The sequence below is a fragment of the Sus scrofa genome, chromosome 2 (genome assembly GCF_054392235.1).
Source record: "Sus scrofa isolate SSC_HxYL_T2T_F1_AM1 chromosome 2, Sscrofa_HxYL_maternal_Yorkshire_Landrace_v2.0, whole genome shotgun sequence".
NCBI classification, from domain to species: Eukaryota; Metazoa; Chordata; class Mammalia; order Artiodactyla; family Suidae; genus Sus; species Sus scrofa.
In genome coordinates this window covers 162,235,410-162,262,244 of record NC_139384.1, presented here as the reverse complement: position 1 = coordinate 162,262,244, position 26,835 = coordinate 162,235,410, and the positions used below count along the sequence as shown (strand labels likewise).

At 41.3% G+C, this 26,835-nt stretch overlaps 1 protein-coding gene across 1 annotated transcript; it reads left to right on the top strand.

The window, feature by feature from the left end:
- Positions 1–11,084: 11,084 nt before the first annotated feature.
- On the top strand, positions 11,085–25,143 carry ZNF300 (zinc finger protein 300). The gene is made up of 7 exons (XM_021085036.2): positions 11,085–11,257; positions 11,664–11,774; positions 11,924–12,049; positions 13,300–13,340; positions 21,677–21,803; positions 22,038–22,160; positions 23,286–25,143. Exons 4-7 carry the CDS (start codon positions 13,329–13,331, stop codon positions 24,842–24,844), a joined length of 1,821 nt encoding a protein of 606 aa, XP_020940695.2. The 5' UTR covers positions 11,085–11,257; positions 11,664–11,774; positions 11,924–12,049; positions 13,300–13,328; the 3' UTR covers positions 24,845–25,143.
- Positions 25,144–26,835: the final 1,692 nt, after the last annotated feature.

Below are 26,835 nucleotides of genomic sequence, written 5' to 3'. Positions count from 1 at the left end.
ATTACTGTTGATTTATTCTGTTCTGCCAACTTCCGCTGGAGAGCAAAGTGACCCAGTTATACACATACATATACATTCCTTTTTCTCACATTATCCTCCATCATGTTCCATCACAGGTGATGAGAGACAGTTCCCTGTGATACTCAGCAGGTCTCATTGCCCGTCCTCTCCAAATGCAACGGTTCTCACCTGATAACCCCAGAATCCCAGTCCATCCCACTCCCTCCCTGCTCCCCCCAGCAAACCAAGCCTGTCCTCCATGGCCATGATCTGTGTCTGTTTTGTAGATCAATCATTTGTGCCATATTTTAGACTCCACATATAAGTGATATCATATGATGTCCTTCTCTAACTTATTTCACTCAGTATGAGCGTCTCTAGTTCCATCCATGTTGCTGCAAATGGCATCATTCTGTCCTTTTCATGGCTGAGTTGTGTTCCATGGTATATATGTACTACATCCTCTTAATCCATTCATCTGCCAAGGGACATTACTGTTTCCTTGGCACTGTATTAAGCAAGGTCCTGCCTTATCCTCAAGGCCCTTCACTGTCCCTAAGACCCGTAAGAATCCTTAACTAAGCCTCTGACTCAGTCCTTAACTAAGTCCTTGTGCTATGTCCAACTCTAGCTCTGACCCTCTCCCTGAGTCCTAATGCTGTCCTCAACTTAGATCCTGCACTGTTTCTCAGGCCCTACGATGTCTGTATTTATTTAATGCCCCAGGCTAGCCCTAACTGAGGTTCTGACCCGGCTTCTATCTGTGTCCCTATTTGATCTCCAGCTAAGGCCATGACAGTGCAGTGCCTAACTAAAGCCCTGGGCTGTCCCTAACTAAGATCCTGTCACGTCTTAGCTAAGGCCACACACTGCCCTAAACATAGTTCCACATTGTGCCAGGCACTGTTCCTGAATAAAGCCCTACCCTGCCCTAAATAAGAACCCACAATATTCCTAACTAAGACTCCTCACTGCCCCATTTGTGACCATTATGTGTCCTTCACTAAGGCCTGGAGTTATCTGTAGTGAAGATACTGTGCGCTGTCAAACTAAGGCCTTGACTTTGTCCTTAAGAAGAATCCTAGGAGTTCCCGTCGTGGCGCAGTGGTTAACGAATCCGACTAGGAACCATGGGCTTGCGGGTTCGATCCCTGGCCTTGCTCAGTGGGTTAAGGATCCGGCGTTGCCGTGAGCTGTGGTGTGGGTCTCAGACGCAGCTCAGATCCTGCACTGCTGTGACTGTGGTGTAGGCCAGTGGCTACAGCCCCGATTCGACCCCTAGCCTGGGAACCTCCATATGCCATGGGAGCGGCCCTAGAAAAGGCAAAAAGACAAGACGAAAAAAAGAAAAGAAAAGAAAAATCCTAGTGCTGTCATGAACTTTGACCCTCTACTGTTCCCAAAGTCATGCACCGTCCTAAAGCGAGGCCCAGTTATGTCCCTAACTAAGGCTCCGGCTGTCCAAACCTAAGGCCCCACATTGTCCCTAAGTAAGGCCATCTACTATCCCTCAATAAGACCCTTATGTATTTTTAACTAAGACCTGTATGTGTCCATAACAAGCTTTGAGTTATCTTCAGTTAGGGCCCTGACTCTGTCCCTAGCAAAAGCCTTTTTTTTTTTGGTCTTTTTGTCTTTTTAGGGCCACACCTGTGGCATATGGAGGTTCCCAGGCTAGGCGTCTAATTGGAGCTGTAGCCACCAGCCTACGCCACAGCCACAGCAATGCCAGATCCGAGCCGCATCTGCAACCACGGCTCACAGCAACGCCAGATCCTTGACCCGCTGAGCGAGGTGAGGAATCGAACCCTCAACCTCATTGTTCCTAGTAGGATTCGTTTCTGCTGTGCCATGACGGGAACTCCCCTAACAAAAGTCTTCATGTTGTCCTCCACTTAGACCCTGCCCTCTTCCTACTGTCCACTTATGTCCCCCTTGCTGTCCATACCTAAGGCTCTGACACTGTGCGCAACTCAGTCCCTGCATTGTCCCTAACTAAGGCCCTTTATGTTAACTAAGGCTGAGATTTCACCCACCTCAGGAACTGAGTTACCACCAACTACGACCCTGACTCTGTCTCTAAGTAAAGTCCTAACACTGTCCCTAACACAGGCCCTGCACGCTCCCTAAGGCCCTGGCCGAGCTCTAAATGAGGCCTTGGCAATGTTCCTGCTGAAGTCACTAAGGCATCTTCACCTAAGATCCCGACGGTGTGCCTAACGAGGGCCCTGCATGTCCCTGGCCAAGACCCTACCTTGTCCTTCACTGTAACCCTGAGCCCTCCCCAGATAAAATCTGGAATCTTTCCATAACTAGGACACTGGGCTCTCCCTACCAAAACCCTGTGCTTTTTCAACTAAATTCTTGAATTTCCGCAGAACTAAGACCCTGTGAAGTCCCTAAATAAGGCCTTGGGCTATCGCTTGCAACACACTCCAAAATGTGTTCACCATGCCGGAAAAGCCCGATTTGGTATGAAAAGGCACTCTCTTCACTGCTGTGGAGACGCAGGGCATAGCTAGCTAGGCTGCTACCTGCATGTCAGCAGTCCTGCAAGTGTCACAAACAAGAGGCTTCTATCTTCCTACATGCAAAGTGTACGCCAGTGACAGAGCTCACCAGGCCCAAGGGTGGTTTCCTCTGGTAACCACCCCACCCCTTTGATAAGCATAATTTTGATTATGTGTCTGTAAGTTTATTTCTGTTTTGTACGTACACTTGTGTCCCACGTTAGCTTCCACATAAGTGATGTGATATGATGCCTGTCTTTCTCCGCCTCACTTCATTTAGTGTGATAATCTCTAGGTTGCTCTGTGTTGATGCAAATGGCATTATTTCATTCTTTTTTATGGTTGAGAAGTATTCCATTGTATGTATGTACCACATCTTTTTTATCCATTCATCTCTTGATGGACATTTAGGTTGCTTCTATGTCTTGGCTGTTGTAAATACAGCTGCTGTGAACATTGGTGCATGATTTTTATGAATTAGAGTTTTCATCTTTTCTGGATGTATGTCCAGGAGAAGGATGGGTGGATAATGTGGGAACTCTACTTTTAGTTTTTTAAAGGCATTACATATAAATTTTAAAATAATTTTGTCTCAGTCTACAAAAAAAAACTTGCTGTGATTTTTAATAGAAGTTATTTAAACCTATAGATCAATCTGGGGATAATTAACAGATTTGCTATTTAGCCTTCAAATCAATGACCGTGGTATGTCTCTACATTTATTTGATTTCTTTCAATGACATTTTGTAATTTTCTTCTTTTTTCAGCTTAAAGATTTTTTTAAGATTTTTTCCATTGTAGTTGATATACAATGTTCTGTCAGTTTCTGCTGTGCAGCAAAGTAACCTAGCCATACATATATTTTTTTCCCCTCACATTTTCCTCCATCATGTTCAATCACAAGTGTTAAGGTATAGTTCCCTGTGCTATACAGTGGGATCTCATTGCTTATCTAAATGCAATAGTCTGCATCTATTACTCCAAACTCCCAGTCCATCCCACTTCCTTCCCCCTCGGCAATCACAAGTCTGTTCTCCAAGTCCTCGAGTTTCTTTTCTGTAGAAAAGTTCATTTGTGCTGTGTATTAGATTCCAGATATAAGTGATATCATATGGCATTTGTCTTTCTCTTTCTGACTGACTTCACTCAGTATGAGGGTCTCTAGTTTCATCTATGTTGCTGCAAATAGCATGATTTTGTTCCTTTTTTATGACTGGGTAGTATTCCATTGTGTATATATGCCACATCTTCTTAAACCATTCATCTGTCAATGAACATTTAGGTTGTTTCCATGCCTTGGCTGTTATGAATAGTGCTGCAATGAATATAGGTGTGCATTTATCTTTTTCAGTGAAAGTTTCATCTGGATATATGCCCAAGAGTGGAATTGCTGGATCATATGGCAGTTCTGTATTTAGCTTTCTGAGGAAACTCCATACTGTTTTCCATAGTGGTTTTACCAGTTTATATTCCCACCAACAGTGCAGGAGGATTCAGTTTCTACACACCCTCTCCAGCATTTGTTATTTGTTGACTTGTTAATGATGGCCATTCTGACTGGTGTTAGGTGGTACTTTATTGTAGTTTTGATTTGCATATCTCTAATAATTAGTGATGTTGAGCATTTTTTCATGTGCCTGTTGGCCATCTGTATATCGTCTTTGGAGAAATGTCTATTCAGGTCTTCTGCCCATTTTTCAATTGGGTTGTTGGGTTTTGTTGTTAAGTTTTTGTAAGTTGTTTGTATATTTTAGCAATTAAGCACTTGTCAGTTGGATCATTTGAAACTATTTTTTCCCATTCTGTAGGTTGTCTTTTTTATGGTGTCCTTTGCTGTGCAAAAGCTTGTCCGTTTGATTAGATCCCATAGATTTATTTTTGCCTTTATTTCTGTTGCCTTGGGAGACTGACCTAAGAAAACATTTATAAGGTTGATGTCAGAGACTATTTTGCCTATGTTCTCTTCTGGGAGTTTGATGGTGTCTTGTCTTACATTTAAGTCTTTAAGCCATTTAGAGTTTATTTTTATGCATGGTGTAAGGGTGTGTTCTAGTTTCATTGGTTTACATGCAGCTGTCCAGTTTTCCCAGCACCACTTGCTGAAAAGACTGTCTTTTTCCCATTTTATATTCTTGCCTCCTTTGTCAAAGATTAATTGACAGTATGTATCTGCATTTATTTCTGGTTTCTCTATTCTTCTCTATTGGTCTGTACATCTGTTTTGGTACCAGTACAACACTGTACTGATTACTAAAATTTGTAACATTGTCTGGGAAATCGATGCCTGCTGTTTGTTTGTTTTTCTTTCAGTTAGCTTTGGAAATTCTGGGTCTTTATGGTTCTGTATAAATTTTTTGATCATTTGTTCTAGTTCCGTGAAACAGAACTGCAAGTCTGCAGGTCTCTGGAGCTCTCTTTCTATATAGCTTTGTCCACTTTGGTCCTTGGCTCTGGGAATATAGCTCCCTTGGTGTTTCTATACAGTTAGTTCTTTCTCCTCCACTTTGGAGATCTGCTGGCCCCTGCCCAGGCTCTCTTTTGTTGTGTTGTATCTGGAAACATTCTCAAGGCAGTGGACTGGGCAATCAAAGGGGTCACCTCAGCTTGTTTCCCATGTCTCAAGGAAAACTGGCCTTCACTGTCTTATGTCAAATGCCTTAAAACCATTGTTTCATACACTTGTTTGGATTTTCCATTGATTCAGGTGAGAGTGTACACCCATTCCATAGTATTTCATTTTGGCTGAAGCAGAAGTTTGGAATTTGTTTATAAAATTTAATTATGTAGTATAATTAAATAAAATTTTTTGTGGTTATGAAGTCAAATCAACCAAACATAATATAGTCAAAGAAGACTAGGTACAATCTCTGTCCCTTCTGTCTTATTTCCTTCCTCCCTGGGTAGCAAGTGTCTAAAAGAGCCACCAATAACTCCTACATCCTAATATTCATGGCCTTTTTTAATACACTCTGCATGAGTAAGCAGCTTCTCATCAATGGCGTATGACAATATTTAGGGGACGGCACACATATAATAAGGTCATAGAAAACTGTGACTTCGATCCTGCTTATAGAATCTTTCCTTCAACTCCTAAATGAGCAAGTTGCAAGTTAGAGACCTGCCTGGCAAGGTCCTTTGGGTGGCTTCCATCAGATAACCAGCAGAGACAGGAATGTTTGTAGTCCAGCAATCCGAGGCATTGAATGCTTCCAGCAGTCATGTAATTGAGCATGGACGTGAATCCTTCTCCATTTAAGTTTTCAGATGAGAGAGACCCAGCCTGGGTCAATGCCTTGGTTATGGATTTGTGGAAGACCCTGAATAATCCATTTCTAGATTCCTGACTGACAGAAACTGAAACAATAAATGTGTGTGTTTTAAGCCATTAACTTTTGAGGTAAATTGCTACATTTCTTTTTTTTTTTTAGAGAATTAATTAATTTTTTTCTTTTTGATCTTTTTAGGGCCACTCCCGAGCAAATGGAAGGTCTCAGGCTAGGGGTTGAATCAGAGCTGTAACCATCAGCCTAGGCCACAGCCACTGTAATGCCAGATTAAGCCACATCTGTGACCTATGCTGGAGCTTGCTACAACCCAGATCTTTAAACCACTGAGCAAGGCCAGAGATTGAACCAACCCGCATCTGGATGGATACTAGTCAGGTTCCTTTTTTTTTTTTTTTTTTTTTTTGGTCTTTTTGCCATTTCTAGGGCCACTCCCATGGCATATGGAGGTTCCCAGGCTAGGGGTCTAATCAGAGCTGTAGCTGCCGGCCTACACCAGAGCCACAGCAACACAGGATCCGAGCAGCATCTGCAACCTACACCACAGCTCACGGCAACACCGGATCCTTAACCCACTGAGCAAGGCCAGGGATCGAACCTGAAACCTCATGGTTCCTAGTCGAATTTGTTAACCACTGAGCCATGATGGGAACTCCCCTAGTCAGGTTCTTAACCCACTGAGCCACAAATGGTAACTCCCAGTTTCTACATTTCAATAGGTAACCAATAATATCTTTTGTAAACTACATTTATTTGATGTATTTTTCTTCCATCGTTTGTTTATTTATTTGCCCCATCAAAGGCCAGGGATCAGACCTGAGCCACAGCTGTGGCAACACTGGTTCCTTTAACCTGCTGCACTGGTCTGGGGATTGAACCTGTACATCCTGGCAGTGCAGAGATGTTGCTGACCCCATTGCTCCACAATGGGAGATCCTGCTGTTTATTTTTTAAGGTAAGCGTATATACAGTTGATCTCCATTATTCACAGATTCCACATCTGCAAATTCACCTACTTGCTAAAATGTATTTGTAGCTTTAAAATCAATATTCACCTTGCTTTTGCAGTCATTAGCAGATATGCACAGAGCAGCCAAAAATCTGAGTGGCCCTATGCATACATTCCCAGCTGAGGTTAACACAGGATGCTCTGCATTCCTATTCCAGCTCTCATACAGAGATGAACAGAGTGTGGAGATGGTTGGGGCGATGCAGTGCAGTGCAGGAAACTCCAGGTCTGGGGCCAGTTGTGCAGGATTTGAATCTAACTCTGGTCCATGTTTTTGAGTGACCTCAGGCACTTAACTCTTCCGAAACTTTTTGGGTATGCACAAACTAGAGAAAATAGAATTCAACATGATCAGTTGTTTTAAGGTTATAATCTTAATTATATAAAGTTGTAACTTGAGATTGTAATATATTTTACATTGATTTATTTCCCTTTGGAAAAATGGCTCAATATTCACTAATTCTGTGTTCATAGCAACTTAGTAGAACATAGCTACCATGAATAAAATGGTAACAGCAAATTATTTTCATTTTTTTCTACTTTGTTTTCCTCATGTATCATCATATCCTGAAGTTCCCTCTGTATTAGTACATAGAGAAGTTTCTCTTGTCTCTCTCTTACAGCTGAATGGTACTGTTTTGTGTGTAACTTCCTGTAATGTATATAACTAGACATCTTTTAGTGGATGTTTGGGTTGACTGTTGTCTTTTGGTTTGAAAAATGATACTGCACTTTTTTCCCAATGTATCTTTGAGATATATTCCCAGAAGTGGAGTTTCAGATTTAAAGGATGAAAGCTTACATGTAGTGTTGTGGTTTTAGAGATGTGTCCTTGCATTCTTCGATGATCTTCTCTTTAAGAGGTGGAACTCAATTCTCACTCCTTTCATTGCAGGCATCCTTAGTGACTCACTTTAGACAAATAGAATACAGAAGAAGCAATGAAATGTCATTTCCACTTTAGGTTATAAGAAGACTATGGCTTCTGTCTTGTGCAGGCACTCTCATTCTCTTTTCCTTGACTCACGCAATTGGGTAGAAGCCATGTCCATAACATGAAGCAGGCTTGAGAGAAGTGAGGCCCCTACACTGTCATGAGGATAATCAAGTAGCCTAGGGAGATGCCCCCATGGTTAGGAACTGAGTTTGGAATTGAAATTCTGAGGCTTGTTATCAGCCACTTGATTGAGTTTTAGAAGCGTAACCTCCTCCAGTTGAGCCATGAAATAATTCCAGCCCTAGCTGACAGCTTGATGCAGCCTCATGAGAGACTAGACCTGAACCACCCAACTAAGCTATTCCAGAATTCTCAACTCATAGAAACTAAGATGCTACAACAATATTTATAATTTCAAAGTGCTAAATTTCAGGTAATTTGTTACACAGCAATAGATAACACATATATGTAGTTTTGCTAACTATTGCCATGTCTTCAGTATAGGGGCTATACCAGTTTTCTGTCCCAGTAGCAATATATGCGAATTCCAGCTTTCCAAGCCCTTACAACACTGTATATTTCCAGACTTAAAGTGCTTTTTTTAAAAAAAGCTAATAGATGACAAATAGTATTGTATTATGGCTTTCATTTTTACTCCTTTCATTTTGAGGGACACCTCCTCTCCCTTCAACTTACTTTTTAATGAAATGGTAACGCGAGGACATCCCATCACTCTTAGGATAAAGAACTGACATTTTCACAATTTCTCCCTGGATCTTCATGATCTGGCCTCTTCCCATACCAACTTCCACTGGTATCACTGTTGAGGATTCTGAACTAACCATTAGTAGAGGCTTAGTGCCTAACACAGTGACTACACTGTTGTCAGAACAAGACATGATGGAATTGCAGAAGTTTACACTGGAATGCTCACCGTTGCCTATTTTGTACCCTCTTATCTTGACCACATGTTAAGCCTTTCCCTGACCCCATCCCCACATACCTCTAAATTTTGGCTTGTGCCCAAGTTTAAACATACGCTAAAGGACTAAGGATATGCACAACATTCTCCCTCAGCGGCTTATTTCAGAACCTGAAGCCCTGTAAACATTTCCTGTTAAAGTGCCCTGGTTTGGCCGCTTAAACACCTCCAGCTCTTCTTCACCCCCCCCCACTTTAAAAGTTTTATTAAATAGTTGATTTACAACATTGTGATAATTTCTGCTGTGTAGCAAAGTGTTTCAAGTCATACGTGTACAAACATCCATTCTCTTTCAGGTTCTTTTCTCACTTAGATGATCACATAATACTGGGTAGTGTTCCCTGTGCTATATATAGCCGGTCCCCTTTGTCCAATCATTCCATTTACCTCAGTGTGCATATGCCAATCCCAAACCCCCAGTCCATGTCTCCCCCTTCCACCTGCCACTCTTTGGTAAGCATAGGCTTGTTTTCAAAGTCTGTCCATCTGTTTCTGTTCTGCAAATAAGTTTATCCTTTTTTAAGATTCCACATATAAGTGATCTCACATGATATTGTCTTTCTCTCTTACTGACTTCACTTAGTATGATAATTTCTAGGTCTATCCATGTTGCTGCAAAAGGCACCATCTCATTCTTTTTTATGGCTCAGCAGTATTTCATTGTATATATGTACCACATCTTCTTTATCCGTTACTCTGTTGATGGACATTTAGGTTGTTTGCTTGTCTTGGCTAATGTAAATAGTGCTGCAGTGAACACTGGGGTGCACATACCTTTTCAGTGGTTTTTCCTGGATAGATGCCCAGGACTGGGGTTGCTGGATCATATGGTGGCTTTATTTTTAGTTTTTTGAGGAAGCCCCATACGTTTTTCCATAATGGTTGTACAAATTTACATCCCCAGCAACAGTGTAAGAGGGTTCCCTTTTCTCCACACACTCTCCAGCATTTATTGTTTGTAGACTTTATGATGATAGCCATTCTGGCTGCACACCTCCACCTCTTGAAAGTTCCTGCTAATTTTTCTTTCTTTTTTTTTTTTTTTTTTTTTTTTTTTTTTTTTTTTTTTTGTCTTTTTGCCATTTCTTGGGCCGCTCCTGCGGTATATGGAGGTTCCCAGGCTAGGGGTCGAATCGGAGCTGTAGCCACAAGCCTACGCCAGAGCCACAGCAACACGGGATCAGAGTCGGGTCTGCGACCTACACCACAGCTCACAGCAACGCTGAATCGTTAACCCACTGAGCAAGGCCAGGGATCGAACTCACAACCTCATGGTTCCTAGTCAGATTCGTTTACCACTGCACCATGACGCGAACTCCTGCTAATTTTTCTTACTTCTCCCTATTAAAGCCTTTTTCCTTTTGATTTTGTGAGATGCTTGTAGATTTCTGAGATTGGTGCTTTCTCCCTATTGCAGCAATCATTCTTCATATCTAAATCCAGATCTTTTTATTTGACATGGGAAACAAAACTGCTAATGTAAAATTGCTCCTTATTTAATTATACACAAAAAAATGGATCTTGTGAAATCTATGATGATTCAAAATCGTATCTATTTATGCACATGAAACACCAGTTAGCACGAATTTTTTTAAAAGTATAAAAGATTGATGTGTGGTAAAGGTTATAATAAATGTTTCATTTTTTTTAACCAAGGGATTTTTTTTTCCCCCTGAAATCTAACCTCCTCACTCTCTTCCTCTCCTTTCCTTCTGCTGTTTTAGGTTCCTCCTCGGTCTCCCTGAGTCCCCGGTGCTATAACCTGTAGCATCCCAAGTCCGTTCCTGTGTACCCTTCAGTCTCCCATCTCTGCCTACATATTAGTCTTCGATTCTCTCCATCTCCTTTTCCCAGCATCTCAATTTTTCTATTTGTCCTTCCGTGGGCCTCTGCAACTTGTTGCTGCAGTAGTAATATCTCCTAAAGAATTCCTTATAATTGTTTTTAGCGTAAACTTCTATATTCGTGTACCCCCTCTCAGTTCCTCAGTGAGCTCTTCCTGGAATCTTCCGGGAGAGGGCCGTACCATTTGCAAACACTTTTAAGTAAAGTCGCCAATGAGAATATTTTACTATTCCAAATTCTTCCTCTTTCACCAAATGTGGTCTTCTAGGATGTTAACGCTCAAAAACATCTCTGCAAAATTGTACACGTTCCTAGTTTGTATAATCCTCCTTTATGTCCTCCTTCCCCGTCCCTCCCTGTCGTGGTGGTACAGCCCAGCCGCAGGTGCGCAAATACCCGGAAGCACTTGGCTGTACGGAGCTGCAGGCCTCTCAAGATGGCGGCTCCCACTGAGACGGAGCGCACGGGGGCGGCCATGATACCTTTTGAACAAAGCCACCGAGGATGCCGAGCGGAGGAAACTGCCCGCCTAGGACCGAGCAGGCCCAGAGGCCACGCGCTTTTCTTCCCCAGGCGGAAAGCGGGAGAATTCGTCGCTTTGGACGTGACCGCCCTGGCTTAAGCTATGACCCTCTTTTCTGGATCTGATAAGGGCACTGCCTGTCAGAAGGCGGATTTGTGTGGTGATGAGTGAGTCTTTTGGATTGGTAATGGGACGCGGTGTCAGACTGGAGGTTTATGAAGTCTCGGGCGGGGAAGGTTTGTGGGACGAAGGTAGGTTATTGGGGAATCGGGTGGGGTGAGCTCTGAGGTTAGTAATCGGATAATGGGGTTGTCCGTGGGGTCAGAAATCGTGTGCAGCGGACTGACTGGGGGCGAGGACGGGGTCAGGGATTTCGGGGACTCTGAGGACTCGGGGAGGACAGTCACGGGCTAAGTGAGGGAGCATCCATGTGGCAGTGATGTGGCAGGAGGGACTTCCTGGGGGTGTGTAATTGCCAGGCCCGGGGATTCGGATTGGAGGGAGCCCTGGTGGGGTGAGGACATGGGAGTCGGTCAGCTCTAATTTTTTCTACATACCTTAAAATTTCTACAGGTCATAGGTAGCCTTAAAGGTCAAGTCCCTTCTCAACCTACTGTTGTGCCCTCAGCCTGGTGCCCTGTCCAAAAATGATCATTTTGGAATAAGACCAAAGAAATCAAAATGGTAAGATTATTACAGAAAGTGTGATTCTAGTCCTACCTCTTTCTGAGATGATTGAAATAATTTTATATTGTACTCCAAAAACATTTATTGGGTACCCGCTGGGTGTCCAGCATGGAGTATGACTATTTCTCCTGACGATCTCCTTCCAGATTTATTTTGACAAAGCCTGGGATACGCCATGTGAGATAGTCTCCCTGTGGCGGGAGCTGTCACCTCCTCTGAGCCAGTTCGTCATGTCTACGTGACTCCCTCTGGGACTGAGAAAGACTGACCAGGTGTGTACCTTCCTTCATTATGGTATATTTCCTTACCAGTATGCAACGGTTTACATGCAGACAACTGTACTGTTGAAAATCAGCAATAATTTTTTTAAAAAATGAGCAATAAAAATTTAAAAAGATAAAATTAACATTTTAGGCAGTTCCTGTGGTGGCTCTTCAGAAACAAATCTGACAAGCATCCATGAGGATGCAGGTTTGATCCCTGGCCTTGTTCAGCGAGTTAAGGATCTGGCGTTGCTGTGAGCTGTGTTGTAGGTTGCAGATGCAGCTGGGATCTGAGGTTGCTGTGGTGTAGGCAAGTGGCTACAGCTCTGAATCAGTCCCCTAGCCTGGGAACCTCCATACACCCCAGGGGCAGTGCACACACACACACACACACACACACACACCACATACACACACACACCACACACACACACACACACACACTTTAGCCCATGGGTATTGATTGGCAGGAAAGTCTGCTGAGTTGAAGGAAAATATGGGAGCTCTTGAGAAATTATTAGAATTCAGCTGCTGATTCTTTCCGAGGAAAAAGGGACTATATCCTTCAGTTTCCATTTGGCCATTAGCCATTCTTATTACGGGGAGCTTCATCTTTATGTATATGTACAGCTGAAGGTATGCATCTGTTCATGTTTATTGCCTTATGAAAGTACTGGAATGGAATTGCTGGTTCACAACGGGGGCGGGGGGGAGATAAGTTGTTAATAAATCAACATGGAATATATCTTGACTGCTATACAATTAAAAAACCTTGGAGTTCCCGTCGTGGCGCAGTGGTTAACAAATCCGACGAGGAACCATGACGTTGCAGGTTCGGTCCCTGCCCTTGCTCAGTGGGTTAAGGGTCCGGCGTTGCCGTGAGCTGTGGTGTAGGTTGCAGACGCGGCTCAGATCCCGCGTTGCTGTGGCTCTGGTGTAGGCCGGTGGCTACAGCTCCGATTCGACCCCTAGCCTGGGAACCTCAATATGCCGCAGGAGCAGCCCAAGAAATAGCAAGAAGACAAAAAAAAAAAAAAAAAAAAAAAAAAAAAACCTTGTCCAAGTTCGTAGTCACAAGAGGACTTTTTTCATATACCTGCTGGCCCTTCTATAAAGACCCAACAGCCTTCTCCCTCACACTGGCCTCTGACAACTGCCTGACTTGTGGGGTAGTTGTTTGTGGACGTGTGAACATAGATGCTACAGTCTGGGTCTGGTCTGTGAAAACATCTCTCTGATCACCAATTTTGCTTTTTCAGGCATCTGCCCTTTTAGAAGAGAGCAGAAAATGAAGTCCCAGGTAAATTGCTTTGATTTTTAATTTTTAAAACTTCTTTTTTTGGTTTTCCATACAATCAGATGGAAGAGTGAAGATAGCTAAAATCTGGATCAAGGAAAGGTAGCCAAAATAAATATCCGGATGTAGATAACCTGGCCTGAAAACATTTAAAAAAGCCAGATGTACCAATTTTTCTTATATTTCTTGCAGACATCATTAGTTGCATAATGTGCAGTCCTCTAAAGAGAAAGCAGATAAATTTTCCATGGGAAGAAATTATTTATTTCCATATAAGACTAAAAAATTTTTTTGTGGGGGTCTTTCTCTAGGTGATGGAGTACACAATATTCTTACCAACTCTGCCACCATAGCACAAAGAAAAACCCACAGACAACGTGTAAACCAATGGCCTGGCTATGGCTGTCAGTAAAACCTTACTTACTAAAACAGGTGGAGAATTGAATGTGGCCCATAGGCAATAGTTTGATGACTTCAGTTCTAAAGAATACAGTTTAAGGAGTTTGGCTATGCCATCATGATAACTTTCCTCTGAAAGAAATCACTCTTCGGAGTTCCCACTGTGGCGCCAAGGGATAGGCGGTTACTTTGGAGTGCTGGGACATGCTGGGACATAGGTTCAATCCCTGGTCTGGCACAGTGGGTAAAGGATCCAGCACTGCAGCAGCTGTGGCTTAGGCTACAACAGTGGCTTGGATCTGACCCATGGCCCAGGAACTCCATATGCCGAGGGGCAGCCAAAAAAGAAAAAAGCAATCACTCTACGTTATAGCTACAAGAAATTTATTATTGCATTTACCACAGGAGTGTTGGTAAGAATATTGTATACTCCATCACCTAGAGAAAGACCCCCCCCCCAAAAAAATTCCTATTATCCAGCTTTACCTACTGATAAAGTCTAGATAACACAGATGGGTACACTTTGGCCTTCCAAAATATGTATTTCTCTCAAAACGCAGTTCTGAAAATATAATTATCTGGCAAAACTTTGGAGAATAAGGGTCCCTGCTGTTCTGTACCCATTGTTACAGTTTCAGAATGTGTAGGGTTACTATCTGACTTGAGGCTGGTTGCTCCTCTGCATTTCTGTTTTAAGAGTCTATCATTTTTTCTCCCTGCCAATGTTCACTATATACATGGTATAAAACCTTGAACTATATAAAAAAAATCAAAATTTAAAAACTCCCCTCCTCCTGAGATTGTCAGTGTTAGCCATTTGTTTCTAACCTCCCGTACCTTTTTCAGTGTGAGTCTAACTGTGATTAAGTGTGTATATGGGATGGTACACAGTGCAAGGATGTCTTTTAGTTTCTTGTCCTTTTCTTTTGGGAAAATAATGTTACAGTACACATTTTTGTTCTCCAACTTTTAACTGTACTTTCCAGTACAACATTTTTTGTATACATTTTTCTTTCTTTCTTTTTTTGTTTTTTGTTTTTTGTTTTTTGTCTTTTTAGGGCCACACCCACAGCACATGGAGGTTCCCAGGCTAGGGGTTGGATTGGAGCTGAAGATGCTGGCCTACACCACAGCCACAGCAACATGGGATCCAAGCCGCATTTGTGACCTACACCACAGCTCATGGCAATGCCAGATCTTTAACCACCTGAGTGAGGCCAGGGGTTGAACCCACGTCCTCATGGGTGCTAGTTGGGTTCCCTAACCACTGAGCCACGACAGGACTCCCAGATTTTTGTATACATTTTGATTATCTTCCTCTGAGAGTACAAAGATTCTCATTATTTTAGCAGAGGCATACATAATATATGCTGGTGGACCGGGATTATTCTTCGTCTGTGATGCGGAGGTTATGATCCTCAGGGCTGTTGTGGAGATTGAGTAAAAACCGTGCTTGGAGATGTCAGTAGGGCGGATTATATTTAAGTATTAACTGTTATTGTGATTACATCCTCGTTATTATCGTCCAGTCTTGGAATCAGCTTTTGCATTAGGAGTTCTCATGGATGTTTTTACAGTCGAGCTTAGCAAATGATTTCTGTTGTGAGAAGAGTTTTTTTGTTTGTTTTTGCTTTTTTTTGCTTCTTTATAGCTGTGCTGTGCAGTACAGAGCCATCAGCCACAGTGGTTATTGAGCTTTTGAAATTGGATAGTCTGGAGTTCCCGCTGTGGCTCAGTGGAAACAAACCCAACTAGTATCCATGAGGACGTAGGTTCCATTCCTGGCCTTGCCAGTGAGTTAAGGCTCCTGCATTGCTGTGAGCTGTGGTGTAGGTCGCAGACATGGCTCTGATCCCACATTGCTGTGGCTGTGCTGTAGGCTGGCAGCTGGAGCTCCAATTCAACCCCGAGCCTGGGAACTTCCATATGCTGTGGGTGCGGCCATAAAAAGCAAAAAAGTAAAAAGAAAGAAATTGGCTGGTCTAAATTAAAGTGTGCTTTGGGAGTTCCTCTTGTGGCACAGCAGGTTAAATATCTGGCGTTTTTCACTGCAGTGGCTCAGGTTACTGCTATGATGTGGGTTTGGTCCTGGCCTAGAAATTTCCATATGCTTCAGGCACAGACAAAAAATAAAGTGTCCCTTGAATGTAAAGTACATACTGGGTTTTGAAGATATAATTTCAAAAACTCATTAACAGCTTTAAAATATTGATTATATGTTGAAATGATATTTTGGTTATATTGGGATAAATATATATTATTTAAAATAATTTTTTGAATGTTGCTACTAGAAAATATAAAATTACTTATCTCTATTAGAGCTGCTTTAAAGAATGAAAATGGGTTGTTTTTTTTTTTGGCTGAGTGCACGGCATGTGGAAGTTCCTGGCCCAGGGATCAAACCCAAACCCACAATTGGAGCATGACCCAACCACTGCAGTGACGATGCCAGATCCTTAACCCACTGCACCACAAGGGAACTCCAAAAATGGATTTTGTATTAAGTCATGGCTAATTAACTGATCATATGTTTGTTCCTTCAGGAAGAAGGATTTGTTACTGTCCCAGGGCTCTTGGCTTTCTTAATCAATGGAAATTGATAAGAGGCCAGACAGGACTATTCAGGCAAGGCTTTCTTGGGGCCCCTGCTGTAGCAGGGAGGAGCAAAAACAACAGCTTCTCTTTCTTGCTCGCTGTCTCTTGGGGGGGCAAGCTAGTTCCTTTTATGGAGCAAGGGTCCAGGGCTTGGGCCAGAGGGGCGGCTTTGGTGGTCTGTCCACCCCTTCTCTGGTGGTGCGTGCAGGGGGCATGTGTGGCACCCTGCTTTTGCTCCAGACAGCCTGCTTTTTCTCGCAGCTCTTCAGAAGGGGCAGTTGGATTTTTAGGGTTTTTTTGTGTCATTTTGTCCATATTTTGCCTTAATTATGTATGTACATGGTTATATTTTTAGTCCCTTATACTTGCTTTGTATTTCGTTGGTCGAGATGTTTGTACAGGTACAAGCGTTGCAGCCACTGCATCAGAGGGTCCCAGGTCCCAGCCTATCTCAGATTTAGATTTTTCAATACAGTCCAGAAGTGAAGTCATCATTTTCCCGCATATTTATCCGTCCTTTCTTCATCCACCTGCCCCCTTCCATTTCCTCCATCTTTTCCATTCTTCTAGTCACTCAAGCCGTAAAAGATGTTTATAGCTGAGACAAAAGTATAATTTTCCACTGGTTATATACCATATTCTACTCAAAATTAACCAAATTTATGCATATTTAGTGTATTAAAGCATTCTAGTCTCATTGATAAAATGAAATTACAATGTTAGCATTATACCTATTCATTTTCTTATCAGAATGGATTTCCTCTACATTCTCCATTTATTATCTTTCTCATGTTACTCTTCTTAGATCACAAGAATATTATTATTATTACTTACCTTTTTAGGGCCACACCCATGGCATATGGAGATTCCCACGCTAGGGGTCAAATTGGAGCTGTAGCCGCTGGCCTACATCACAGCTACAGCAACGCAGCATCCAAGCCGTATCTTCGACCTACACCACAGCTCATGGGCCATGCCGGATCCTTAACCCACTGAGTGGAGCCCGGGATTGAACCCACATCCTCATGGATACCAGTCAGGTACATTACCATTGAGCCACAATAGGAACTCCACAAAACTTTTTACCTAAACATGGACTGTATTTTATTCTCTATGATTTTCATCCATTCCTTTTTAGCAAACATTTGTCAAGTATTCAGTATATGTTGCAGGTGCTGGCTAGCTATAGGATATCTCAAGATTTAGGCATGGTTTTTTCCTGGGAAGAATGCAGGTGGAAAATGGGTAAACAGATTTGGAAACTAACATTAACACATAAAAGCTCTGTGATAGACATGGGAGCAAAGAACTTTTATAGCAGAGAAGGGGGAACAACTAGTTTATAAGGAAGTTGAAAAGAAGAGGCTTAAAAGATTATTGAGCTTTGGAGTTCCCATTGTGGCTCAGTGGTTAACCAACCAGATTGGACCCCTAGCCTGGGAACCTCCATATGCCACGGGTATGGCCTAAAAAGACCAAAAAAAAAAAAAAAAAAAGATTTTTGAACTTTGGATCATGAGGGAAGTATGATGAGGATGGGAAAAAGCATTTGCAAAAGTAGAAAAGGCTAAGAATTTGAGGAAAAGTGGAGGGTGTTTCATGAAAAGTTTGACAAAAGTGTTATTAAGGTAATAAAATATTGGGGAGTTCCCATGTTTAACGAATCTGACTAGGAACCATGAGGTTGTGGGTTCGATCCCTGGCTTCGATCAGTGGGTTAAGGATCCGGTGTTACCATGAGCTGTGGTGTAGGTTGCAGACTCGGCTCAGATCCCAAGTTGCTGTGGCTCTGGTGTAGGCCGTCGGCTGCAGCTCCAATTAGACCCCTAGCCTGGAAACCTCCATATGCCGCAGGTGTGGCCCTTGAAAAGACAAAAAGCAAAAAAAAAAAAAGGGAGGTGGGGGTAATAAAATATAAAAGATCCTGTTTGCGGTGTCAAAGAAAGCATTGTGGAATACAGCAGTCAAGAACCCAACCTATTGAGTCAGAACACCTGCTTTTAAATCTGACAGTCATATATTCAGTGCGAAACCTTTGGCAAGAAGTGACTTATGCACTGTAATCCTCAATGTTCTCATATGCAAAGTGGGAAAATTAAAGGGATTGTTATGAGAACAAACTAAAGGCTTGGCAGCTTGATCATCTGAATATGAGACTTGGTATGAGAGGAGGGAAACCTTAAGATTAGGATGACTGAGATGAAAAACTAATTCTATATGCCAGGATAGAGCCAAGAGAGTCTTTTAAGTAGAATGTTGATATATGAAACATTTATTTTCATTCTGAAAGCAATATTTGATAATAGGGGAATAATTAGGAAAAGACCTCAAAAACAGTTTAAAATAAGATCATTCAGATTCCACTGTTAGGTATCAACTCTTGTGAACATACATAATGGTGACGTAATTAAAATAGTCAATTTACCCTCCAGAATCTATGGCTCTACAGTTACCCAAGTCCTTTATGTCGTATGATGTCAATAATTTGTGGGGGTTTTTTTGTGTGTGAATGTTGCCTGAATATTTCTCTCTCTCTCTCTTTTTTTTTTTCCTGTCTTTTTGCCTTTTCTAGGGTCACTCCCGCAGCATATGGAGATTCCCAGGCTAGGGGTCTAATCGGAGTTGTAGCCGCTGGCCTATGCCACAGCCACAGCAACAAGGGATCCGAGCTGCGTCTGCAACATCCACCACAGCTCATGGCAACGCCAGATCCTTAACCCACTGATCAAGGCCAGGGATCGAACCTGCAACCTCATGGTTCCTAGCTGGATCAGTTAACCACTGCACCATGACAGGAACTCCCTGAATATGTCTTGTTAAATGTTTTTTTCAGTATTGCTGTTTAAATTGATGTATTTCATTATATTCTTAGCTATTGCACATGTGTGTTTGTGTGTGTGTGTGTAAGCACTCTTAGATTTAGGAGAAGCTAAGATTTCTTTCCTATGAAATGAGGGGATTGGATTATAATCTTCAAGAACTCTGACTTTCTGATTCGGTAAATTTGGCTTTTCTGTTTTTTAAATGTTATAGCCTTCTCTATAATTATTAATAAAATATCCTTCCAGGTTTTGCTTTTTATAAGTTTGGGCATTTTTAGAGTTTAAATTTTTGCTTTGTCCAGAATATATTTCTTCTATTTTCTCAGACATAAGATATCACTGTATTAGTTTTCTAGGGCTGCCATAACAGAATACCATGAACTGCGTGGATTAAACAAACAGCAAAAATTAGGTAGTTCCCATGATGGGTCAGTGGGTTACAATTCCTACTAGTATCCATGTGGATATCAGTTTTTTTTTTTCCCCCCCACTGTACAGCAGGGGGGTCAGGTTATCCTTACATGTATACATTGCAATTACAGTTTTTTCCCCCACCCTTTCTTCTGTTGCAACATGAGTATCTAGACATAGTTCTCAATGCTATTCAGCAGGATCTCCTTGTAAATCTATTCTAAGTTGTGTCTGATAAGCCCAAGCTCCCGATCCCTCCCACTCCCTCCCCCTCCCATCAGGCAGCCACAAGTCTCTTCTCCAAGTCCATGATTTTTTTTTCTGAGGAGATGTTCATTTGTGCTGGATATTAGATTCCAGTTATAAGTGATATCATATGGTATTTGTCTTTGTCTTTCTGGCTCATTTCACTCAGGATGAGATTCTCTAGTTCCATCCATGTTGCTGCAAATGGCATTATGTCATCCTTTTTTATGGCTGAGTAGTATTCCACTGTGTATATATACCACATCTTCCGAATCCAATCATCTGTCAATGGACATTTGGGTTGTTTCCATGTCCTGGCTATTGTGAATAGTGTTGCAATGAACATGCGGGTGCATGTGTCTCTTTTAAGTAGAGTTTTGTCCGGATAGATGCCCAAGAGTGGGATTGCGGGGTCATATGGACGTTCTATGTATAGATTTCTAAGGTATCTCCAAACTGGTCTCCATAGTGGCTGTACCAGTTTACATTCCCACCAGTAGTGCAGGAAGGTTCCCTTTTCTCCACAGCCCCTCCAGCACTTGTTATTTGTGGATTTATTAATGATGGCCATTCTGACTGGTGTGAGGTGGTATGGATATCAGTTTGATCCCTGGCCTTGCTCAGTGGGTTAAGGATTCAGCATTGCTATGACCTCCCGTGTGGGTTGCAGATGTTGCTGTGGTTGTGGTATAGGCTCAGACCCAGCATTGCTGTAGCTGTGGTGTAGGCCAGCAGCTGCGGCTCCAAATCAAACCCTATCTTGGGAACTCCCATATGCCACAGGTGCAGCCCTGAAGAAAAAAAAAAAAAAAAAAATTTTTTTGTCTCACACTTCTAGAAACTACCAGTCAAAACTCAACAGCAGGATTGATTTCCTTCTGAGGACTGTTGGGGAAGGATCTGTTTTAAGTCTCTCTCTGGCTTGAAGATGACTGTAATCTCCTCCATGTCTCTTTACACTGTCTTCCCTCTATGTATATTTGTCTCTCCATTCAGTTTTTTCCTTTTGATATGTACTTCAGTTATATTGGATTAGGGTCCACCTTGAAGACCTCATATAACTAATTACATCTGCAATGATCTTATTTCCAAATAAGGTCACATTCTGAAGTACTAAGGATTAGGATTAGGACTTTAGCCTATGAATATTCAGAATATACAATTCAACCTCTAACATGTGGGTTCAACATTGTTTTTTCCCTGTTAACTATCCAGTTGTTTCAGTACTATTCATTGAATAATCCATCTTCCTTTCAGTTATTTTATGCTGCCTTAATCATTTATTAACTTACCATTTGTATTAGGTTGATACTTTATGATTTACTTCTTTTTTTTTTTTTTTTGCTTTTTAAGGTCACACCTGTAGTATATGGAAGTTCCTAAGGTAGGGGTCGAAACAAGAGCTGCAGCTGCCAGCCACAGCAACACCAGATCCAAGCTACATCTGTGACCTACACCACAGCTCACAGCAATGCCAGGTTCTCAATCCACAGAGTGGGGCAGGGATTGAACCCACTTTCTCCTGGATACTCATCGGGTTTGTTTCCACTGAGCCACAATAGAAACTTCTACCTCTTCTTTTTAGAAAATATTTTTTTGGCCATGCCCATGGCATGTGAAATTTCCTGGGCTAGGGATTAAACCTGTTGCACAGTAGTAACAACACTGGATCATTAACCACTAGGCCACAAAGGAATTCCTGATTTACTACTTCTGTTTTCCTTTTCTGTCTGGCTCTTCTTGCTACAGGCAGGATTTTATATCGTTTCTTATAAATACTCTGATACAAAACTATAGGTGTATTTTTCCATACTATAGTATAAATAAGAATGATCACTTTAAATTTAAAGGAATATACTGTTACAGGGGTTAGTGTCATTCAAGGATGTGGCTGTGGATTTCACCCAGGAGGAGTGGCAGCAACTGGACTCTGCTCAGAGAACCCTGTACAGGGATGTGATGTTGGAGAACTACAGCCATCTGGTCTCAATGGGTAAGAATGACTTCTCTGTATAACTCAGCCTTGTCTGATTAAGTGCCTTTATCAGTTTCTGTGATTAGGTGGTTCCTTATGTATATAATGACTTTTATGATCTTTGTACCTTCACAGATGGAGGTTATTACTTTGCTGAGGGCCAAAGGGACTGCTTCATTGTAGACCTCCTTAAACTGTTCCTTTTGCCTTTTGTGCGTCTATCCCAATTCCTTCATGATTTCCATTTAATAGGGCATCCAGTTTCCAAACCAGACGTCATCTCCAAGTTGGAACAAGGAGAAGATCCCTGGATCATAAAGAGAAGCATATCAAATTGGATCTATTCAGATGAAAATCGAGCAAATGGGCAACAAGGGAAGTGAAATATCTGTTTGTTTTTTTGTTTTAATTTATTGGTGCCCGAGGCTTTTTTCTTTCCTTAATAAATTCTCTTATTTTTTGTTCCTATGCTGAGAACTTGGTAGTAAGTCAACAAGTAATTATTTAAATAATTGTGAGCCTTTATAGGGGCTAGCTATTTCTTACTGATTTTGTGTATGATATATATTATATATTAAATATTTACTTAATATATTTATTAAATTTATTTAATATATATTTAATACCTTTTACGAAAAGGCTTAATAGGCAGTAGAAGGCAAATTACTTCCAAGAGCATAGGTTGCTTTTCAAAATTAAATGTCAAATACTGTTACTATTTTCAAAAGTTCAGAGAAGACTAGAGTCTAAAGAGATGCAACAGAATTTGAGAAGGTACATTTTTCAGAGCATGCAGCTATAGCTGCTTTGAAAGATAATATTAAGAATTGGTGATGCTGAAGGAGAAGCCGAAGACAAACTGTTGGTGAGGGTGGGTGTGAACAGTTTCTGAACAAAATGTTGAAGTTAGGGAAATATAGCTTTTCTGGGAGAACATTGCTATTTTTATTTGATAACATATAGAATGAATTTATGGGGAACTGTCTTGGTGTGAATCTGATGCTGAACCCACAACAGGATCTTGGATTTTTCTGTTGTATTAATTGTTAATTGAGAAAGTAGATTGAGGGGAGTTGAAGTATTTTGAGTACTAAAGAGACCTTGTTTCTTTCGATAGTGGTGGCACGATAATAGTCCAGTGTGTGTGTGTTGGTGTGTGTGTGTGTATATACATAGCAAATGGTTTTTTAAATAAATGAATTCAAAAGGTGAAAGGTATTTCCATTCAGAGTGCAGGAGAAATGGTAAGAGCCTAGAAGAGTAATGCAAGATAAGTGATAAGTCAGACACTGTCTCTCCTTCAGGTCTAGTTTTTTTCACAAATACTCAAATATCCTCTTGATCCCCCTGATCATACTAGATGCTGTATTGTCTTATAAAATGGCCTGTCTCCATCCCTATTTTGAGTTCATCACCTTCATTGGTTCAGTCATTTATTATAGTCCTCTGCTTTCTGCTAATTGTTTTTTATGACTTTTATTTTATCTTTCTTTCCTTTAGATAGGAAGATTAATCTTGACAACCCCCAATCCTGTATTTTGGGGTCTGTTTCCTTCCGTAATAAGATACTGAAAGGAATCGCAAAGGATGGTTCATTGCACTCCATTTTAAGAGTCTGTCAAAGTGACAGCCAGCTGCAGAGATGTTCGAAAAGCCAAGACAGACTTTTCAGGCAAGTAACAGTCATCGACAGCAAAGCAGTGACTGTGGAGTCAGACCACAAATATAATGCACTGGGGAAAGCATTTCAAGAATACACAGAGTCAGACACTTCAAGACAAAGACCCCATAGCTATGATGCATTTAAAAAGAACTCGAAATCTAATAGTGACCTACCTAGTTGTAATAAGGGCAATTCAAGAAAAAAACCTGATGAGAGTTTTGGATGTGGAAAATCATCTGTCTGTGGTATGTCTAATTCTAATCTTGAGAAGATTCACAGTGGAGTGATTCCCTGTAATGATAGCGAGTGTGGAAGCATTTTCATCAATAAGCAATCTCTTATTCAATATCAGAATGTTGAAACTAAGGAGAAAACCTGTGTATGTATTACATGTGGAAAAGCCTTTGCTAAGAAGTCTCAACTCATTGTACATCAACGAATTCATAGTGGGAAGAAACCATATGATTGTGGTGCATGTGGGAAGGCCTTCAGTGAGAAGTTTCATCTCATTGTACATCAGAGGACTCACACTGGGGAAAAACCTTATGAATGTTCTGAATGTGGAAAAGCCTTCTCTCAAAAATCATCCCTCATTATACATCAGAGAGTTCATACTGGGGAAAAACCATATGAATGTAGTGAATGTGGAAAAGCCTTCTCCCAGAAGTCACCCCTCATTATACATCAGAGAATTCACACTGGAGAAAAACCTTATGAATGTAGAGAGTGTGGTAAGGCCTTTTCCCAGAAGTCACAGCTGATTATACATCACAGAGCTCATACTGGAGAAAAGCCTTATGAGTGTACTGTATGTGGGAAAGCCTTCTGTGAGAAGTCTCACCTCATTATACATAAAAGAATTCACACGGGTGAGAAACCCTACAAATGTGCTCAATGTGAGGAAGCCTTCAGCAGGAAGACAGAACTCATTACACACCACTTAATTCATACTGGGGAGAAACCTTATGAGTGTACCGAATGTGGGAAGACGTTCTCCCGGAAGTCACAGCTCATTATACATCAGAGAACACATACTGGAGAGAAACCCTATAAATGCAATGAATGTGGCAAAGCCTTTTGTCAGAAATCACATCTTATTGGACATCAGAGAATTCATACAGGAGAAAAACCTTACGTTTGTACTGAATGTGGGAAAGCCTTCTCTCAAAAGTCTCACCTTCCAGGTCATCAGCGGATTCATACAGGAGAGAAACCTTACATATGTACTGAATGTGGAAAGGCCTTTTCCCAGAAATCAGATCTTGTTTTACATCAGAGAATTCATACTGGGGAAAGACCCTATCGTTGTGCTGTATGTGGAAAAGCCTTCATTCAGAAGTCACAACTCACTGTACATCAGAGAATTCATAACAGTGGTAAAATCATAATGAACTAAACACAGACAAGCCTTCAGTATTATCTCGAGCCTTAATAGATAACAGAAACCTAATTAATTTGATACATTTGCAGAAGAAATCATTATAGAGAAAATTTTAACAAGAATTCAAGTCTGTAGTATGATGTTACCTAACAAAGCAAAGATGATGGAAAATAGCTACATAAATGATATTTTCACCATGGCATGTAAAGTTGTGAACTGAATGGTCAGTAGAACAAATTATGTATATAGACTGTTTTTAAGTTACATGTTCCTTATTATACTGCATAACAATAAACAGATTGTGGAATTATTAATATTAGCTTGGCATAATTTTTGTCATATACAGTAATTCTCTCTAAAGGACATGAAATCAAGTTAAAAAAAATCATCTCCTAGAAACTGCATTATATGGAGGTGTTTAGCACGACCCCTAAAGGTACGTGTAAAATTCTTATACACAAATGGAAAGATAGGTTGATCAGATTCAATAAAGGTAACAATTATGCATCTCAAGCATAGAAGTTGAGCTCAATCTCTGGAAAGAACCTGGACCTTGAAATTGATGCTTCTTAACCAGTCCTCCCCTGTAATTCTCCTTTACTAGGAATTTGGTGTGGTGGAAAGACTTTGGTACTGAACCAGATGATCTGAGTTTTAATCCTGGCTCAGCTACTTAAAAAAGTGTGTGGCTTCAGGCAAGTCTACTTTATCCATATGAATATTTTTTATTCTTAAAAGTACAATGTAGGTCACATTTTCAGTTAATATTTTTTATCTTTCCTTTCTATTCTCCTGTAACAGGATCTAAGATTAGTGTGATGTGGCATTCCTGCTGTGGCACAGCGGAAATGAATCCAACTAGTATCCATGAGGATGTGGGTTCAGTCCCTGCCTTCCCCCAGTGGGTCAGGGATCCAGCATTGCCGGGAGCTCTGCTGTAGGTCGCAGATGCGGCTTGGATCCTGCGTTGCTGTGGCTGTGGTGTAGGCTGGCAGGTGTAGCTCCAATTCAACCCCTAGCCTGGTAACTTCCATATGCTGTGGGTGTGGCTCTAAAAAGAAAAAAAATTATGTGATGCATCTGAACTTGCTTTGCAGTTCAGACACTGCTTTTCTATCCCATTCCTATGACTATCTCTGACCTTGGTGGCCTTCTTTGTATTTTAAAGTGACATTATACTTTTATTATTTTTACTCAGACTTATATAGATTGCACATTAAAGTCTCTGTCTAATGTTTCTTCAGTTCCTTTCTGACCCCTGCCTTGCAGCTCCAGTGTTTTCCCCAGAACGGAGGACACTTTCAAAGGAAATCTCTTGGGGTAGGAATTCATGCCTGCCATAGATTTCAGAGCAAAATATCTTTAAAACATCTGCCCTCCCTCTCGTGGTCCTGTCTGTCCCTCCATGCGGAACTTTAAATGAGGACCCCTTCTGGAGGTGTTCTGCAGGAGAGCATACATGGAAAAGATGAGGGTGTCTATATGGTTAAAATGGTTTAAACATGTTCTCTTAATTCTTACTTGAATCCTTCACATTTCTGTCCACCTTATTCCCTTCCTGAATGGCTGAACTATCTATTCTGAAACTGGGTGAGAATCTCTGCAGAGGAGAGGGCATACCTGACAGGGATGTGGGAATCTGGAGGGAAAAACTATGAAATATGGAGGAACAACAAAGCAAAATCGTTGTTGACTGGAAGGGTGAATGCTGATGATAAATTGAAACTATAATGGGCTAATAGCTCAGGCGTAAAGACATGGTGTCAGGCAGCCAATGATTGTATGATCTCAGACACATCTCTCCACCACTGAAATGTTTAACTTTGTTTGAACTGTACCAGACCCAAGGGCACCACCAGCCATATTCAGTACACCTGCCAACTTCAACCTTATGGTCTCAAGGTCTCCTGTTGTAATCATGCAACCATTTTTTATCCTAACCAGTCTTAACAAGCATCCTTCTTGCCAGCTCCAATTATAATTCTTGATTTAAAAAGAAAAACATG

Bases quoted from the DNA above. Each gene is read 5' to 3' on its own strand.
- ZNF300 (XM_021085036.2), top strand. The intron at 21,804-22,037 runs GTAAGAATGACT...TCCATTTAATAG, and splicing joins CAGCCATCTGGTCTCAATGG to GGCATCCAGTTTCCAAACCA. The intron at 22,161-23,285 runs GGAAGTGAAATA...TCTTTCCTTTAG, and splicing joins TCGAGCAAATGGGCAACAAG to ATAGGAAGATTAATCTTGAC.